This window comes from Gekko japonicus, unplaced genomic scaffold (assembly GCF_001447785.1).
Source record: "Gekko japonicus isolate JY-2015 unplaced genomic scaffold, Gekko_japonicus_V1.1 scaffold968, whole genome shotgun sequence".
NCBI lineage: Eukaryota > Metazoa > Chordata > Lepidosauria > Squamata > Gekkonidae > Gekko > Gekko japonicus.
The window spans coordinates 1-19,520 of record NW_015174872.1 but is presented as its reverse complement, the minus strand read 5'-3'; the positions used below and the strand labels follow the sequence as shown (position 1 = coordinate 19,520).

At 40.8% G+C, this 19,520-nt stretch overlaps 1 protein-coding gene across 1 annotated transcript in view; it reads left to right on the top strand.

Annotated features, from left to right (window-relative positions):
• Positions 1–4,125, top strand: part of LOC107121815 (ankyrin repeat and sterile alpha motif domain-containing protein 1B-like) — a gene marked incomplete at its 3' end in the record, with an annotated part of 257,150 nt that extends 253,025 nt beyond the window's left edge. Inside the window, exon 12 of the mRNA XM_015424811.1 lies at positions 3,945–4,125. Coding sequence (XP_015280297.1) covers positions 3,945–4,125 — 181 coding nt within the window. The remainder of the gene's footprint in view (positions 1–3,944) is intronic.
• Between the last annotated feature and the right edge of the window lie 15,395 nt (positions 4,126–19,520).

Here is a 19,520-nt window from a genome sequence, read left to right as displayed (position 1 = left end):
TGTAAATACTAGTGATAGTGTAATACAGGTTGGAGGTCTGCAACAAACATGGGGGGAGATAAATTGATTGGGAAATCCCCTTCCCCCATTAACTCTGCATTTTCAAAAAGATTGGGGGCCCCTGCTGTACAGGCTAGGTGGGATGGGATGGCATTTATCTCCCACCCTAATTTCTCCTTGCATTCCCGGAAACTGTTTGGGTTTGTTTCTATGGGCGTGCTCCTATTCAGATGCAACTTCAAAGAGGTCAGAGCTCTTAAAATCTTATAGTAACCTAGACTTGGGTGGTAAGTAGGGGACGCTAATTACCTTACTAGAATACTATAAGGCAGAGGTTTCCAGCTGTTTTGAGCCTGGTTGTTGGCCATCCAGAGGAACTGGTTGGCCACTGTGTGAGGCAGGATGCTGGACCAGGTGGACCATTGGTCTGATCCAGCAAGGCTTCTGTGTTCTTATAATGTAGAAATAATAATATTGGATATATTATTTGAATTAAACATGGTTCAGATAAACTAAACAGACTGAATCTGCATTAACAAATGTGTAAGCATTGCTTAGAGGAAAATGAATTTTAAATATGTAGTACAAAATCGAGTATGCCTGGCTAGACAGCAGTATTGTTGGAAAGGAGCTAGAAATGTGATAGTGACTTTGACAGGTTGTAATCAGTGTTCCCTCTAAGCTGAGTTAGTGTGAGCTAGCTCACAGTTTTTTAGCCTCTGGTTCACACATTTTTGTCTTAGCTCAGGGACGGCTCCAGAGCAAACTAATTTATGCAGTAGCCAAATCGCTTGCTCACAACTTTAATTCCAGTAGCTCACAACGTAGAATTTTTCTCACAAGACTCCACAGCTTAGAGGGGACATTGGTCGTAATGTCAATATTTTTCATGGACTAGCTCAGTAGCATAGAATAAACACATTTATTGAACCCTCAGGTTACAAATAAAGATCAGTAGCTACAGCTCAGTCCTTACTAGATTACTTGTTTTATGTAGTCCAGAGACATTACAAATCCCAGTGTGCTGGGGTTTTGTTTCCTGTTTCTCAAAACCCACATGCACACATAAGTTCAATGAAATCAATGATTGTAACACATTCATTTTAGGAACAGGATAATCAAGTGATTTTATCTGGAACTTGTCATTTTAGAAGACAGGGAGGTGCTGAGAGAGTTAACCCAGAATGCACTACACTAATTTCCTCCATGTCATATGTAAAAGAAGACGAAGAAGAGAAGAGATTGAATTTTTACCCCACCCTTCACTACCTGAAGGCATCTCAGAGTGGTTTACTATCTCCTTTCCCTTCCCCTCCCCACAACAGACACCCTGTGAGGTAGGTGGGACTGAGAGAGCTCTTTCGGGAACTGCTTGTGAGAGAACAGGTCTGAAATAACTTGTAACTGAATCAAGGTTACACCAGCAGCTGCATGTGGAGGAGTGTAGCATCAAATTCAGTTCTCCCAGATTAGAGTTTGTGCTCCTAACCACTACACCATACTGTAAGGCACCACCAGTCTTGCACTGGGGACCCAGGTGCTTTTCTATCCATGCTGCACACAAGAAGAAAACATATCTGTAAGACAAACTCCAATATCCCAGTAATTAATTGTTTTATATGGATATGTTGAGAAATGGCTTTCACTTGCAAGTCTGTTATTTCTTTCTGACTTCTCCACATTGAGGAAAACATGACAAAGACTTACCCTTCCCACTCCCAAGTTTTTCTTGTGAGAAATGAATACAATTCTTATCTCATAGACCACCTTTCCTTGTTGTTCCGCAACCAATTTGTTGCTAAATTGTGCTATTTTCCTTTTTAGTTAATTCAGAATTTTGTGTCACTCCTCTTTCTCTTTCTTTGTGATATCCATGCCATAGCAGATTATTCCCTGTTCCTGTTGAGATGTAATAACAAACTGTAATTTGTTTTATGTACAAGCCTGCAGGTTTCAGGTTTATGCATTCCCTTCTTCCTGTACAGTAATCTGATTAAAGACTTTTACTTTTGCTGCAAGGCATAATTATAAATATATCTATACACAAACTATGGATTTTAGAAACTTGTTTGTATGGAAGAGAACAAATGTTGTGTATTTTACTGGACACATGGTAATGAATAACTATTGCTTGTTTTGAAAGAACAAGTCCTTAATTAGACCATTTTTACAGGGCGGGTGATCCAAGAATCCACCAGATGTTTGTGTAATGATAAACTTTGCTTTGTTGAACCATGTCACTCTCCACATCAGATTCACACTTTTGGTGGTTTATATATATCTGCAGTGCACTTTAGTTTCTCTGTCATCTCTGGTCCCGGTCACACGGGCCAGAAAATGCGGGGGGGGGGAGCATGGCTGTTTGCCCCGGAGCAAAATAATGCACGGCCACCCGATCACACGTCCCGTCGAGGTCCCATGGTTAGGGGGTGAGGTGCCAATCACATGGCTATCCGGCAGTGTGGCAAAGAAGCAGCATGGCATGGCACAATCACAGCAGCAATCGCTAGGCGCCGCTTCCATGGCAAACGGGTGTTTTTTTAACCGAAGTTTTTGCGCATGCGCCGTTGGGCGCTTTGGCGCATCCTGCAGAGACTTGGGGGGGGAACACCCTTGTTTGCGAAGGAACATCGGCGGGCGCCGGATGCCACGGAATTCCACCGAAAACGCGATCAGACGCCTGCCCTTGCCCCACGATGTCCGGAAGCCAGTACCTCGTAAGTACTAGTTTTTTAGTCCGCATCTTCGGTGGGAAGCCACGGGATAGCCACGGGATAGCCACGGGAGCACTACACTTCCCAGATGTTGTGGTGTGATCGCGCCCGGAAAATCTGCCTATCTGTATCTTTAGTGCGGCAAATGCTCCGTGTGACCGGGGCCTCTGTTAATTTTTTCACTAGTCCTTACAATTTCTTCTGTTACAGTCTTCTTTGCCTCTTCTGCCATGTTCTTTCACCATCCCTACCAAGATCTCCTTCTGTACGTAGCCCCTCAATATCCAGTTTTCTGTAAAACCATTTCTCCCTTTCCTTGCTTATTATTTGATTCCCCTCCTTTGTCTACTCCTTTCATTGCTAACCTTTCTGTATTTTGTGCTTTAAACAAGGATTTAGGGAGCAATTCTAAACAAGTTTAATGGAAATCAAGTGCCATTTTATTCAACAGGGCTTACTTTTGGGAAAGACGATTGCAGGCGAACAGTGCTATGAAGAACAATGAAGAGTAAGCCCCATTGTATAGATCTAAATAGGAGTCTGAGTAGACTGTTCTCATAATCTCTTATAAATTCTGGAAATGCCTCTTTCACACTGTTTCTGCTAAATACTGAATAGCAGCCAGCTTTAGGTAGAGTAGAAAATATGAAGATACATCCTTCCGTACAAATTGGGTAAGGTCTCCTCTACCCAAGCTGCAAATCAGAATGCGTATTAGTCACTGTAAATTTTGAATACATAACAATAATTGGATCAGATACCTGTGGACCCATGTTATTTTTAAAAATTTGACTAACATACCATCAAGATTGTGTCATGGGAAATTCACACAATGGTTATTGAAATTCTGTTCCACAGCTCAGCTGTCTAGACATTAATACGATTTCCCCATAATCAGTACTGAAATGTTCCCTCTTCAGACTTGCTGTGAAAGAAATACTAAAATCTGGATACTGTGTTATCTGCAAACACTTTTATTGGCATATGGAGTCTTTATTGAATGCTTAGGATGTTATCCTATCTTGACATTTTATTTTTAGACTGTAATACAGCTTCCCCTGTGGATGAAAGAAAGCAATAATCTCAAAAATGATGTATAGGAGATGAACTTAATGAAAAAGAAAAGGAAAGAAAGTTTTCAGGAGCATGTTAAGAAAACCTAATAAAAAAGAGCTGATCAGAGGTAAAACACAAATTTAAATGTTTAAATTTCAACTCAATTTTTTCCAGCCCAAGCAACGGACATCAATAGTGTCAGCCTTTGAATTTCACCGATCAAATCACAGCCATGATTGTTTTGAAATCAACTCCTCCATTGGATATGCAAGCTTTACTTCCAGTCCTCCAATCAGTCCAGCTAACTATTCCATTGGATCAGTAGAGGGCAGCATTGAAGATAATGACATTCCAGGTAAAATAAAAAGAAATTGCACATTAACCATACATTGTGGTACAGAAGCAAGCTGAAAATCAGCATTCTGAACCATTATGTTGAGACCAATGCAAACAACAAATGTAAATTAAATGATAAGGATTGTGAGTGGGGTTGATATTGAATTATTTTGAACCAAGTCAAATATTATTATTTATATTATTAAAATAGCAACCAAAATTGTTCCTAAATATATTTTACAATGTATATTATCTAACAGCTGATGAATAGGTTTAGATGAAGTTTACAACATATCTTGTTTAAGCGTTTATGAAAGGTTTCTAAATTTGTCCATGCACAATTGTCATGTATATGCCATACATTAAAATGTTGAAAAGGTTGTAAAGTCCTAAATTCTTTGGATTACTGGAGGTGGCCATTTATCTCTACAGTGCTGTAATGTAAGTCTTTTAGCAGCATTAATGGCATGGAGGGTCCGTTTTCACTGACCATCTGTTAGCCTCCAGTAGACAGGCAAATAGTTTAAAAGTACATAAACATCCTCAAAGATAAATGAATATTCTAATACAAAAGGGATATGAGTAATTACTTCATCTCCAAAAGGCCAAATAACTGCACAGGCCCAAAGCATATGTTTAAGAGATACATCTTTAAGTTACAACATGAGCAATTAGATGCTTATTTGTAGAGTTGCCACCATTGTTGTTATATGTTTTTATTTCTTTCTGTTTGGGAGTTGCAGTTAAAAATTTTAATAAAGTTAAAAACATATTGGTTCTCTGACCATACAACGAATCTGACCATACATGACAAATCTTTCCTAATATCAGATGTTTTTATAACAAACTTCCACTGAAAATTCTGTTGTTAGAATGAAAAATGGATAATTGGGGCATTTAGGTTCTACTTCAGAGCCAGAAATTTATGTGTTACAATAGTGTCCAATATTTGGTGAATGCTGATGTGAATGCTGATAATCTCAGATGAATTTCTGAATGTTTTACACTAAGTGTTTTGTTTTGTCACTAATCAATGTTGACAATCAGTTTTAAGAAATCGTCAGCAGTTTGTGAGAATGCTCTCCAACATTCATAGAATGGATCTGGGACTGCTACCATATGTATTTGGGTGTTGACACTGACCAAGTCTGGCCTTTATTTGTTTCTTTATTTACTTAATTTATATCCTGCCTTTATCCCAAATGGGAGCACAAACAGCAACATTCTCTTCTCCTCCATTTTACCCTCACAACAAGCCTGCACAGTAGGTTAGGCTGAGCGTGTATGATTGGCCCTAGGTAACCCAGTAAGATTCTACAGTAGAATGGAGATATGAACCTCCCAGATCCTAGTCCCTGACACTTTAACCACTACAACACAATGGCTCTCTTTCACACACCCCTGCTTAACTTTTGATAAATGTAGTATGTTTCTCCAAATATAATGAACATCTATGTTTGTCATTATCACCAACAGTGACTCAATTAAAGATATAAAAAGATTTGATTTTTAATATTATTTGGTCCCGAGTACAGAGATAAGTTACATGAGGCAACGAATTGGACTCAAGTAATTGGACCTGAGGAAAAAAAATAGTGCAGTGGTCCAGATTGTTTATGAGGATTCATATTCTCAGTCTGCAGCAGGAAATAGATGCAAACAAAAAGTGGGGACCCATGATACTCGTGGGGGGGTGCCAATCCTTCTGCCAATCCTTTTGAGAGCTAGTTTGGTGTAGTGGTTAAGTGCGCGGACGCTAATCTGGGAGAACCAGGTTTGATTCCCTACTCCTCCACTTGCACCTGGCTGGATGACCTTGGGCAAGTCGTAGTTCTGATAAGAGCTATTCTTGAAAAAGAGCAGTTTCTGTCAAGAGCTCTCTCAGCCCCACCTACCTCACAGGGTGTCTGTTTTGGGGAGGGGAAGGGAAAGGAGTTTGTAAGCCGCTCTGAGACATCTTTGGGTAGTGAAGAGCGGGGTATAAATCTAATCTCTTCTTCTTCTACTTCTCCCTCCAACACCCCAGCACCAACGGCGAGGCCCGCATGGCTCCCAGCCACCGGGCCCGCCAATCCTTCTCCCCCGCCCTCCCCTGCACCGCCGGCAAGCTGCACGGGCCTGCTGAGCATTCTCCCACTCCCCCCGGGCACTGGCGGCGAGGCCTGAGCGGCTCCCAGCTGCTGGGCCCACCGAGCCACCCCCCCCCAACAGCCAGAGCATTCTCTGTGCATGCGCAGGGAATGCTTTTACTTTTGGGGGGATTTAAATATTCCCCGTATATTTTTTCAACTTTTTAGATTTTTCCACACACCTGGCGACTGCTCCAAGTGTGCAGGAAAATCTCTCTGTCCCCCAAGTGCCCCCGATGTGCGGATTTAGATATCCACACAGAGGGGGCAACTTGGCTATTAGATATATAGATAGATGTAGACTTCCATTAGCAATGTTCTGATGAAGACTGCAAGGACAACTTGCATGTGCTTCTGGTTTCTGCATATTTCCACATTCAAATACATGAACATATCATGGAATGTACTGCCAGCCTATGCATGCTAAGATGAACCCCTGAATTCATGCATCATTCCTGGGGGGTGGAATTGTATGAGCTCCAGTGTAACAGGTGGGTAGACATGAAATTTTCCTATCACACCCTTCCCCCAGAATCTGCCTGTGAGCCTCCAAAATTCATTGCCAAAGTCTGGGGGGTACATCTCGATGAAGAGCCATGCAACAAAGGCCGCTGCATTAAGGCAAAGCGAGCTATATCATCCCTCTCTGTCTTTTCCACAGTGGAGCCTGCTAGCAGATAATATTACTCGTGTTTCCTTCTTCAATGCAGCTACATAAATTTGTTTGTTTTCCATGCATGCAGGTCACCCAACCCATAGTACTGCCATTTTAGAGTCAAGGCTGGAGCGATTCAGGAAAAATCCATCAGCCTTTAATTTGGCACTGAATAGAATACAGCCCTGTGTCTACAGAACAGTCATTCCACATATGGAGAAGTTGTAATGCATGCCCAGGATGATTGCTAGTTGGGTTTTTTTTTAAAAAAAGATCAGAAGTAATATATCCTTTGAAGTAGATTCAGGTGAGTAGCCGTGTTGGTCTGAAGTAGCTGAACAAAGTTTGAGTCTGGTAGCACCTTTAAAACCAACGAACTTTTATTCTGGGTATAAGCTTTTGTGTGCACGCACTCTTCTTTGGATACAATGAAATGGAAATTACCAGCCCATACATATAGGCAGAGGGTGAGCAGTAAATTAGCATACATCATAATGAAGATGTTTAACAGATTCAAGGACCAAACAGGAATAACTAGGTTAGTTTATATGGAAACCAATATCAGAAAACTAAAATCCCAAGGACTTAACAGGGATATTGGTTTCTTATCTCACTACTTATGCTATCCTCATTCAGCCCTTACGTCTGTATTCTCACCAGTCCCCCAGAAAGGCCATATGTCCTCTTTATTTTATTTTATTTCTTATTTGGAATAATAGATTAGAATAATAGACTGGAATGTAACGTAATGAATAGTAGAATGTAATGTAATTGGGAATGGTAGATTGGAATGTATTTCTCTGGTCTGGGGACAGGGAAAATAACCAATTGTCCCACTTCAAAGAAGAAAATGCTGTAAGGTCACCTCCATGCTTAAAAGGAGACAGATGGAGCATAAAGGCAGGGTCTCAGTTAATTACCCCCAGCATCCCACAATTAAAGATACAGCTGCCCATCAATCTGCAATTCTGACATATTTATTTCCTTCACTATGTCCCCCCTCCCGGAATTAAACCCAAACAAATGGTAACCATATAAACCAAGCTTGTTATTCTTGTTTGGTCCTTGAATCTGTTAAACATCTTCATTATGCTGTATGCTAATTTACTGCTCACCCCCTACCTGTATGTATGGACTGGTAATTTCCATTTCATTGCATCCAAAGAAGTGTGCGTGCACACAAAAGCTTATACCTTGAATAAAACTTTGTTAGTTTTAAAGGTGCCACTGGATTCAAACTTTATCCTTTGAAGTAGTAAGGTTTTGATGCAAATGATATAATGCTAACGATAAACTGAAAGTAAGAGAAAGGATTTTATGAGAGTACAAAATGGTTACTTCCTGATCTTCTTATGCTGCACATATTGTGTTTTCCTGTTAATTTTCTACATCAGATCTAATTCTGTTTAATATGGTTGTTTATGTAAGAAAAGCTATAATTTCCTTTTATCTTTTATGAGTTGTTTTGTTGAAATATATAACATGGAGATTAGTATGCATCCTTCACATCTGCTTTTTGAATGTAATTTGCAGGACCTTCTTGTGTACAAAATATCTGCAGCCCTTGTCTTGTTCATCCTCACAGCAATTGTTTGAGATTTATCCCATTTGTTCCTTTAGATGGTGAATTAATTTTGAGAGTCTGTAAGCAAGCCTGATGTTCTCATGACATACAATTACGTTGATAAATATTGAGAAATCAAGCCCTTGTTTTGAGGCATAGAAATCTAGTATTCTGCTTACCAGGCTCACTGTTCTTTAGTGTACATAGCGATACTTCAGCATCATCAGTGAACATTTCTCTTTCTTTCTTGCAATTCTAAATTATAGCATGCACCCTCCCAGTTTCTTCTAAAAGCCACGTAAGTTAGTTGTTTCTTTGACGGTGAACAAATCTGTCTTGATATTTTTATATATAATACTAAATTTTAAAAGTACAGTTTATATTTAAAGCTTAAAGAAGGAATACTCCCAGCTATTTGTCTATTACTAAGATTACAAAGAACACACTCTAGCCAAAGTTAAGTCCTTTAATTTGCCCTCCCATTTATTTCAGTAGGAAATATTAGGGGTATACTTCCCTACTGATATCTTTGAGTCTTAAACAGCAGCACACTGTGACCAGAATGGGATGGTCAGTGTGGTGAGGCATAGCAAGATGGGTAGAGGTAGCAGTTCCAGTGTTTTTTTGTCTTGGGATTGCACCAGAAAACATCCAGACACAGACATTAGTGGAACAAAATAACCAACAATTTCTTCTTGTTTCATACAGTTGTAGAATCCATGCCCTTACCCAGGAAAAGTTTTTTTCATTTCTTCCTGTTGGGTTCCAACCCCAGCCCCCAATGAGCCAGCCTTTTCAAGTCCCACATGAACATGCACAGTTCCTTTGCCTGCAGCTGCCCTGGCCCAATTTCCCACCAAAGCTCTGCTCCTGGCCAAGAATGTATTCAACCATTCCCAGGACTACACCTCAGACTTGCCACACACACCCTTAGGCATCTGGTGCATGGCTCCATTCTTCTGTCCTTGCACCCCACTGGTCCGGACCTCTTCCTGGAGAGCCTGCACCTGGCTGAATGGCAGACTTGTCCTGCCACAAACACCAGTTTCACAGAGCTAAATTATGGCTGAAACATACCCATACTGAGTAATAGTGTAGAAATAGGCACCTGACAGTTTTTTAAAAAAATTTGCCACATGAAAAACTACCATTATATCTTTTTCTTTCTGTTCCTCCCTAGTCCCTAGTTGGTAGATTGAATCCAGCAAACAGGAAGAATTGGGTTGGGGGGTATCTGAATTGTTGGCTACGGCAAGGATATTTACAGCACAATCCTAATACTAGCATTTAACTGATTCTGGCATGGCATCAAAATAGCAACAATAACTAGTCAGCATCTCATACTCTCTAAGCAGAGCAAAGAAATTCCAAAAAAGACCCAACTCCAAGGAACTGAGTGCATAGCAACAGCATTGGAACCTTAATGACACTGCCCAAACCACCAGTCACAGAAATAGCCATATATGGAAACAGCCAAACAATGCACAGTGATGCTGGCATGTGTCTCTGATGTCACCTTGCTGTGCCCACCCATAGAGCAGAACAAGGGAACAACAAAGATCAAGCAGCATGTTCTGCTGTATGACAGATTTGGCATGCCAGGTAGAACCTGAGCCTGCCATACTCCTGGGATTTCAGTAGGTGAGGATTTGAATCCTTCCTATAAACATAACCTTTTGATAGGTGGACACACAGGGAAGGAAGCATAGTCAGTCCAAGCATGTTCTTGAGACATCTTTTGTTTTGGGAGAGGAAAGCCTCACAGAAAAGCCATGGGTTCTTTCACAGAAGTGCTCAGGTCTCATGGAGGAGAATAATGATTCTAGGAGAAGCTTTTTCCAAGGCAGGGGGGATGCGAACACTAGGACAGCAACAAGAGAACCCACGACAGTACATTCACGGAAGTTAACCGTGTCACCTTGACAGTAGCTCAGGAGGCAAACATGTTGTGAGAAACAGGGATTACTGATTTGAGTCCCACTAGAAGTAGGAATATGAAAAAGCTCATATTTTGGCAAGCACCAGTCCCAGAAGCAGCAAAGAAAGGAGGAGGCATTGAAACCTACTACACATATAGCAAGGCAAGGAGGACAGCAAAAAGGGCACAGTATTGTGGAATACCATCAGTTTAGCAAGACTGATGTTACTAGCTTTAGTCCTGCATGTGGCTAGTTACCAGTCAGCCCCTGGAGGAGTCCCAAGCACACCCGAGATTTTGCAACAACAGATCCAATAACTGGAATGGACTACGCATGCTGATTGGCTGTCCTAGACTATTAATTTTGCTTAGCATATTCTCATGAGGCATTCACTTCACTGGATTCATGAGGTTAATTACCGCTTTCTGCTGATAATCTTCTCAGCACCCCTTGTTCTCCATCTCCCCTCCCCATCATGCAGCCTGCCTGGCTGATCAAACCATTAAGCAAAAAATGTATAACCATGAAAAACAGCCTTCATGACAAATGAGAATGAATTTACTCATAACATTGATTTGCATTAATTATCATAATCAAGTTCATGAGTAAATTCATTCTCATTATGTTTTTTGCTTAATGATTCTGTACCGTGATTCTCTTTTTTGTGATTCTGGTTGATCAAACCAGCAGAGGGACTGATGCTGAGAAGTCTATCACTTCCTGTTGAAGAAGTGAACAGTGAGCAGTGACTCACGACTGTGTTGTGTCCGCAGAGAGTCACTAGGAAGCCAGCGCCTTAGTCCAAGCTTGGTCCTGAATAACAAAGGGGCCAAGGATCCTAGGAACACCAATAGGATCCCTGGAGGGAAATTCAAACCCACCAGTAGGAAGAGGGGAGCGGACTAGGAATGGGTTGGGGACCCATAAATACAGGACCTCGCGGGCTAGTTGTTGTTGTTGTGTGTACGTGTGCTAATAAACTGAGCTGATCACTATGCTGAATCACTGAGTCTTCCTGCAATGAACCCAGTATACAACACCCTGCCACATAGTTTGTTAGTCTTTAAGGTTCTACTGGACTCTTGCTCTTTTCTTCCCATAGCTACAGCCCAATGGTGTAGGGGTTTCCATTCTAAAGACAGTTGAAGTTACTGATGAGCAAGAAGAGTGCTGTCTGGTGCTTGTTTCTGAGGTGAAATGTCAGTAAGAGTTTGGATCAGTGTTAACAATATGCTATAACAATGTTTGTTCCCATCATTGACAGTTTGTGGATGTGCTCTCTTTTTGTGCTAAGTGCCCTTTCTCTAGAGTTCCCATTACAAAAGACCACACATCTGTGTTTCAAGTGTGCATGACATGAGGCCAGAGAGATGTATTCCATTACCATGTGCCTTATTATCTGAGGTATGAATATTCTGCTTGAAGTTTGTGCTAAGGAGAGCTGTGATTGTCTGCATGAATGCTAAGCTGTTTTATGGTTGTGCATATGTGGCAGGAGGCAATCAGATGGAAGACTTTGAGCTGAATGGGAGTATTTACACTTACACCAGCATCTTTGTCAGCATAAAATTATGCTGGGGTAGGACATGATTTGGGATACGAAATCCAAGTCCTCTCCTGGTTCTGGCACACCTCTAGCACCACTGTTTCTGGCCACTATGTCAACATGGTGTTTGGCCCCTGTAGCTCTGTATGATATGTCTACATTATGCCAGTAAATCTCTGTGTTCATTTATTAATGAAAAAATTAAAAATAAAGTTTATTGCACAAGGCCAAAGGCCATTATAATTAATGAAAATATATATACCCTGTTTTCCCCACCATCAGATAGTGGCTGGTGAACCTTATTTCCTATGCTAAGTCATTTACAGACTGACTTTAGTATTATGCTGTCAGTCCTGGGAACTTTAAGCTAAATACTTATTCTCAGAGGACAGAGGAAGGCCTGGCGTGATCTGGTCCATGGGGTCGCGAAGAGTCGAACTCGACTGTGCGACTGAACAACAACAACAACAACAACAAGTTATTCTCAAACAACTGTTTTGCAGAGTTAAGTAGCTTTGTATTTAGGTCATACAAATAATAGAAAGACAACTTTATCTAATACGAAGAGCCTTCAAAATAACAAATCATAGGAGTTCTCTGAGGAGAAGCAGCTAACTAGAGAAATTAGTGAAAAATTCTAAAATAAATTATGTAATATTAAACTTCTCTGTCTATAGTATTAACTGTTTTATGTGAGATTATGCAAGATTCATAGTCAGATACTTAATATTACCTCAGTGTTACTTGCTAGGTAATAAACTATGATAACCAGCGCATATTAAAGAGTTTTGAAGTAACAATGCAGTCACTGGGACTCAATTGCATTTAACTGTGCTCAGGATTGTTCATTATTTCTTAGTTAGACATAAAAAACAAAAATATTGCATTCAGACTTAGTTCAGGTTCATGGCAACCATGTGATTTTTAATTTACATTTAATTCTGGTTCACAGGGGGGGAAAGTGAACTGTGCTGTGAGCTAGGGTTCAGGTTTGGTTGACTCTCTATATTATAATTTAGGACCAGGTTAAAGGTTTACTTATTATGAGCATGAAGCTGATATTTCTAAACATGTAAATTCTCATCCTGTACTGAATATAGAGTATGTGACATTTTAATTTATTCATCACTGCATATTCTGAAAAGATTTTCTCCATCTCCTGAATCAAACCACTTAGGAGTTGACTCCTAGGAAATGTATCTTAATGAAATGAATAGCAGGATTTTTCCCTTGTTTAGAAAAGGGGTACTCCGATAAGCCTTTTTTTGGTCTTTGAAATAATACAAATCTGAAGCAAAATAGAGCAGGGGGACATTTACCAGACTACAAAATGCATCAGTGAAGTAATAATTATGAAGATAAATACTGTCACTGCTCTCCCAGACAATATTTTCTAAATAAGACTGTGAAAATACAGGACATAAATTAGTATATACAGCCATGTCTTTTATTTAAGAGTATTTATTTTAAACGATAAAAGTAAAAACTCAGTGGCAGAGCACATGTATAGAGTCCCAACTTCAGTCCTTGCCATCTCTAGTTAAAACACTCCAGGTAGCACAGCTGGGTCAGCAGTCCCTGAAGCAGGGCTGGCTCCATGTTTGGGAGTCTCTAGGCAAGATGCTGTGCACTGCTCTCTTCTGAAAGCACTCAGGTACACACACGCCTCCTATTGGCTCTTTTTCTTTAAACCCCATCAGGAACAGAAAAACTAAAGGAGTCATACTGTGTTGTCTCCAGCTTTCCTGCTAAAGATGTCCCTAGAGGAAGCAGCAAAGCCTCCTGGACCTTTGTTCCCATAACACTCAGCAGCAGTTTTATAGAGACACAGGGGATTAACTGAGAGGAAGGAAAAGTGGGAAACATCCACTTCCATGAATGTCTTTGGCCCCGGTCACACGGGGGGAAAAGGCATGGCCAAAGCGCGGCTTTTTTGAGGTGCACCAAAAGAGACGTGCGGCGGCGGGATCAGATAGATCCCCTGAGCCCCCGCGCAGTTGCGCCCGGGCACGGTCAGATGGTGGGGGGGGGGGAAGCCACAGAATGGAGAGCGTGGCAGCCGGCTGCGCATGTGTGCGCATGTGCAGTTTGGCTGGGAGCCTCACATGCTGCGGGAGACGGGTGAGTCGGCGATCCCACGACCGCCCTTGCTGTGGATTTTCAGGCAGGTAGTACTTTTTTCTAGGTTTTTTTTTAATGTGCAGTTTCTCCCGGAATGGATGGATCGGGGATGGGTGCGCTCAGCTTCCCAGATGTTGTGGTGTGATCGCGCCCGTTTGATGCGCCCCTGATTCGTCCCTCTTGCGGGGCAAAACCTCCCATATGACAGGGGCCTTTAATTGTTGGGAACTTGGATGCAACCCATAATCTTTCAAATATCCAAGCAAAATAATTAAGAGTCAGTTAGCAGATAAGATGTAATCTATAATTTCCTGAATTAATTCTAGAACATATTTCCAGAAGTCATCTACCATTCTGACTGAAAAGCAAATTTATTATGAGCTGATTACTTTGGGAGCAAGAGCAAAGAACAGACTCTTGCAAGACAAGAATGCTTTTAATTATTACCAATTACAGGACTTCAAAGATTCCTTAGAGAGATAAATGTAAAATTTTGCTAAAACATCATCTCTAGTTGCATGCTGTGATTACAGTGAACACACTATTAAAGCTAGTAGCAAAATTCCTGTTAATTGTAATGGATGTAAATTGTCCCAGCAATGATAATGATGGTTTTTTCTTTACATCCTTTGTCTAATAGCATGCATTTGAAAACATTCAGTATATATTTTCTCCAATTATCCTGTCTTTGGATAGATTTATTCCTGATTTTTCTTTTCATCAGACTGCTTATAGTTTTGGGGAAAATGTGCTGGTTATCGGTTATATTTTTATGACTTATGAGAGATAACTGAAGCTGAGAAAACTGAAGCCTACTGAAGAGGCCTGTCTCAACTGTTTTATACTTTAGACTATGGTAGTACATTTAATCATATATCTCCTTTAAATATATATCTCCTTTCTCTCTTTCCAGCACTTAAGGAGGCAAAGTAGATGTTCTTTACTTTTCTTTCCTCAGCTACATCGCCATGTGTTTGAGTTTATGGACTGATCATCTGATACTTTTCTATTGAGTCTCATTTACTCAGCAGTTGTATTATGTTCACATGTGCATAATTTATTAATGTCCATGTAGGGATTTCATTCTGAAACTGAATGCGGACTAGTGATATCTTTTTTTTACTATATGGAACCCTATTACTTTGATCTCAGTATATATGTTTGCCTAATGAAAAAAAAAATATTTCCTAGCTTTCTGATAGTGATGAAATCTGGGTTTTTAAGGCTTCTAGTAGAAGGAAATTCCTAACTTTGAAGTATTGCTTAGAATTTATGTGTTTCCTTACTTTTGTACCTGACTTATATACAAGTTGAGTGCTTTCACACACACTAAATAACACACTTTCAATCTACTTTACAACTGGATTTTACTGTGTAAAATGGCAAAATCCACTTGCAAATAGGGTTGCCAAATACCTTTTTCTCTGCGGCGGTGGGCTCCCGGACGGCGCCTTCTGTGTGTGCACGTGCAAAGCGCGCGCACACCGCATGCACGTCAGCCGGATGTGACGTGCTGACGCCGAGCATGCTGGGGGCGGGGCCACAGCCATTTGAGGGGAAAACATAGAGTTTTCCCCTCAGATGGCTGTGGCCCCGCCCCCAGCGTGCCCGGCGTCTGCACATCACCTCCGGCTGACGTGCACGCCGGGGTGGGGTTTCCCCCGGGGCCCGATTCCGCGGCGGCAGAAATCGGGCCTCCAAAGCGGGGGGAAATCCACTCCCGGGGGGAATTGGCAGCCCTACTTGCAAACCATTGCTGAAGTGGATTGAAACTGCATTATTTAGCGCGTGTGCAAGTTCCCAAGGTTGCACTTGGCTCAGTGAGCCACTTCTAGCTACCACAGAAGAAGAAATAAATAATGTATGAAGATTTTATGTGAAATGTAAATGTTTTGACACTATCAATCAGATACCATTTAAGACCTATTTTCTATGTTATCTCTACTTCATACCTGTCAGATCAGCTGCTATCTGCTATCTTTGGGGAGGAAACAGCAAGAGAAGACTGAGATGAAAGTAGTCCCCTTGTTTTTTAGACCAGTGTTCAGGTCTGATGTAGAAACTTTCAGAAAGTATTGCAGGACCTGTTATACCCTATACTTTTAAAGGGATTTCTTTGCCTCATATCCAAGCCTGATGTTTCCTTCTACGCTTAGTGGAGAGGTAATTCAAAAGTATAATTTCCCTCCTCTTCTTTCCTTTCCTTTCCTTTCCTTTCCTTTCCTTTCCTTTCCTTTCCTTTCCTTTCCTTTCCTTTCCTTTCCTTTCCTTTCCTTTCCTTTCCTTTCCTTTCCTTTCCTTTCCTTTCCTTTCCTTTCCTTTCCTTTCCTTTCCTTTCCTTTCCTTTCCTTTCCTTTCCTTTCCTTTCCTTTCCTTTCCTTTCCTTTCTATACACACAGAAGAGGAGGAAGTCAGGAATATATGGTCAAAGCTCCTTTGGCAGCTGTGGTAGATTTTGCTTTTTCCCTTCAGGGAACATAAAGTCTTTTCAAGTCCCCATGAAGAAAAAAAGCAGGCCCATGCAGCTGAAGTCTTTTTGGCAGCAATTGTAGGGGCTGCTGCATTTTCCTAAAGAGTTTCTGAGCATTTACAGAGAGAAGATAAAAGATAGTTTACACCCCAATCCTATACCTGCTTGTTCAGAATTACGTTCCAGTGAGTTCAGCGGGGCTCGCTCCCAACTAAATGTGCAAAGAATTGTAACTTTAGTATATACACTGGAGCATAAATGAAGTTAGCAAAATAAGGAGTACATGGGAATACAAAATGACTCAGCATTCCAGGTATATCATGAGTCATGACTATGAGGGACGGTTGTTGCTGCTGTTGTAGTAGTAGTCATAAGGGAAGTGCTTGTAATTCACATTCTTGTCTGAGAAATATAATCAAATTGATCAATGAATTCTGATCTTGGCATCTCTTGAAGAAATTGTTCCTGAAATTGCAGCATAGAGGTCACGGAAAGTGTCTAGGGAGTTTGAGTCAATCATTAACTTCTATGTGTTTTCACTTTTTATATCCAGTTTGTTTCTATCTTCCTCCTATGTAAGAGCTTTCCTGGTTTAAGGAAACTGCTGCTGGGGAGACATGGCAGTTGTTGTAAATGTCACTGACAGATATGAAGGTGATAGCCTTCAGTGTGATGTTAAGTTCACTAAGGATTTTGCTTCTGTGCTTCCTCTCTTACTTTTCCCTTTTCCCTCCATGGCAGTACTTGCAGCCCCTTTCTCCCCTTACTTACCACCTATTTCCTTTCCTCCCCCCCAACTGCAGGTTTCCCTCCCCTGGCCTCCCCTCCTTTTTCCTTCTCTCCCACCAACTACCTTTTCCTGTTTCTCCCCTTGGCAGAAAGAAAGAGTGAATCAGTCTCTGACTCCCCACCCCTTTCTGCTGGCTTCCCTTATCTTCAGCCTTCCTCCCCCTCCCCGTCTTTTTTGGTCTTCTCCCCCAACTTTACTTCCCCTCCTTCCCTCCATCCTATTTTACTATTTCTGGTCTTGTTTTTTTGTTTTTGCCTTTGAAATGCATGTGTGCCATGGCCACTGTATCTCACCATCATTAAAAGTTGTAATAATTTGTGCTTCTCAAGTGTCTTCCTACTGAAGTTTAAAACAGGTATTTATATTTATGATGATTTATGTACCTTGTACCAGTACTGAAAGAACTCAGTTGTTTCTTCTTGCTTAGCTGTTTGTAATTTGTGCTGTTTTTAGTTTTTAATTGCATTGATGATTTTGTTTTTTGGGGGGATGAATTGTGACATATACCACTTGTACTGATTTCCCACATGCAGCTGCACCGCCCTCACTCTTCGGACCTTCCGATTGTATTCATCAATTTCCCACTATTTGCTGCGCAGCCACATTTTGACTCACAGCATCCCACAATTTCTCCCGTGTCTTCTAGATCCTTATTTTTTGAGATCGTAAATATGCGGTGAATATTGGGGGATGCTGCAGGTCAAAATGCAGCTGCACAGCAGGTTGTGGGAAATTGATGAATACAATCATGGGAAGGGAAGAGTGAGGGTGGTGCAGCTGCTTGTGGGGAACTGGCCTTTGAAAACGCACATTGAAAAGCAGTATAAAAAGCTTTTTAAATAGAATGAACATTTAGCACAGAAAGGCAAAAAAAAAGAAAAGAATCTGAGATATTAGTGTTCCTATCGTGATAGAAAAAATGTTACCTTCCATTTGCAGCCTAGACTGTATGTTAGCTACAAGAGAATATATATTTTTATACAAACAAGAACTAAAAATGCCAGGAACAGAGACTATTTTTCTATGAATGCAAAAAAAAAAGATTGTGCTTTTATTATAATAACTATTTGACTTTGATCCAGAAATCCTGTTGCGCTAATGGAAGGCATAGTGAATAGGATTGCTGGTTCTCCCTTCTCCATCTGCAGCCTCCTGCACCTTCTCTGCACCTCTCTGTAGAGTCCCACTTTACTATATGTTTAAAGCCACAGAAAGAAAATCTCAGGTGAAAACCCACATTTTTTGTACACTGGTACATTGAATTCTTCTACTCGATAAGATGAGAGGAGATGAATTTTAAAGTTGAATTTTAAAGCTAATGCAGGGTGTTTCTTTAAGCTTACAAAGCATTGCAAGCTGATGTAAACATTTAAATACGATTTAGAAACATACTTTGGGGAAAACAACAAATATTTGATCAACATAATCTATATTGCAGGTATAAAACCTATGTGGCTTGGCTGGAATTCTAGGTACTAAATTTTAATGCCAAAACCTGAACTCATTCTAAGGGCTGTGACAAAACTGTGGTACAAAGTTAATTTGATAGAAAGAGCCCTAGAAAGCCAGTAAGATGTTAATGCAAATTACCCCCCAAAAGTGTCTAGGCCTAAGTTGTTCAACAGAGCAGTTCTTTGTAAATATAAAGTCACGGGTTCCAGCTGCAGTTCAGAAACTTTGGAAAGTTTCAGTCACACAAATGATAAATTTCAAAAGGAATTGAATACTGTGGCAAAGCTGATGGCAGAATTCAAAGCAGACAAGTTTGCAAAGTGGATCAATCCAATGGTTAAGGAGAAGCCAAGAAGATGCCCAGCAAAATATATTGGCATCAATAGGTATGAATAATTCAGTTCTAAGAGATCATTTATGTTACATGACAGATATTGATGCTTTGACATGAGCCAATGCCCTGGTTAGGATTTCCCACCTCTTGCCAGTATCTGATCTGTTCTTCTAATGATTTTCTTCAGTGGTTGGATGCTTCAGTAAACTTGGATGCCATCCAGGACCAATATACCATGAAGACGTCTGTGATGCCACAGTGAAGCCAGGCAGCATAGAAAGGAGTGGGTGCTTCACTAAAGCCAGACAACATCCCAATCAGAAGATAATTCTAATGCACCACTGAAGTTGAGATGCACTCAGTATGTGCCACTGCTTTAGAGTCAGACAGCATCTAAATCAAAAGACAGTTCTCCCTCTGAGAGGAGGACATCT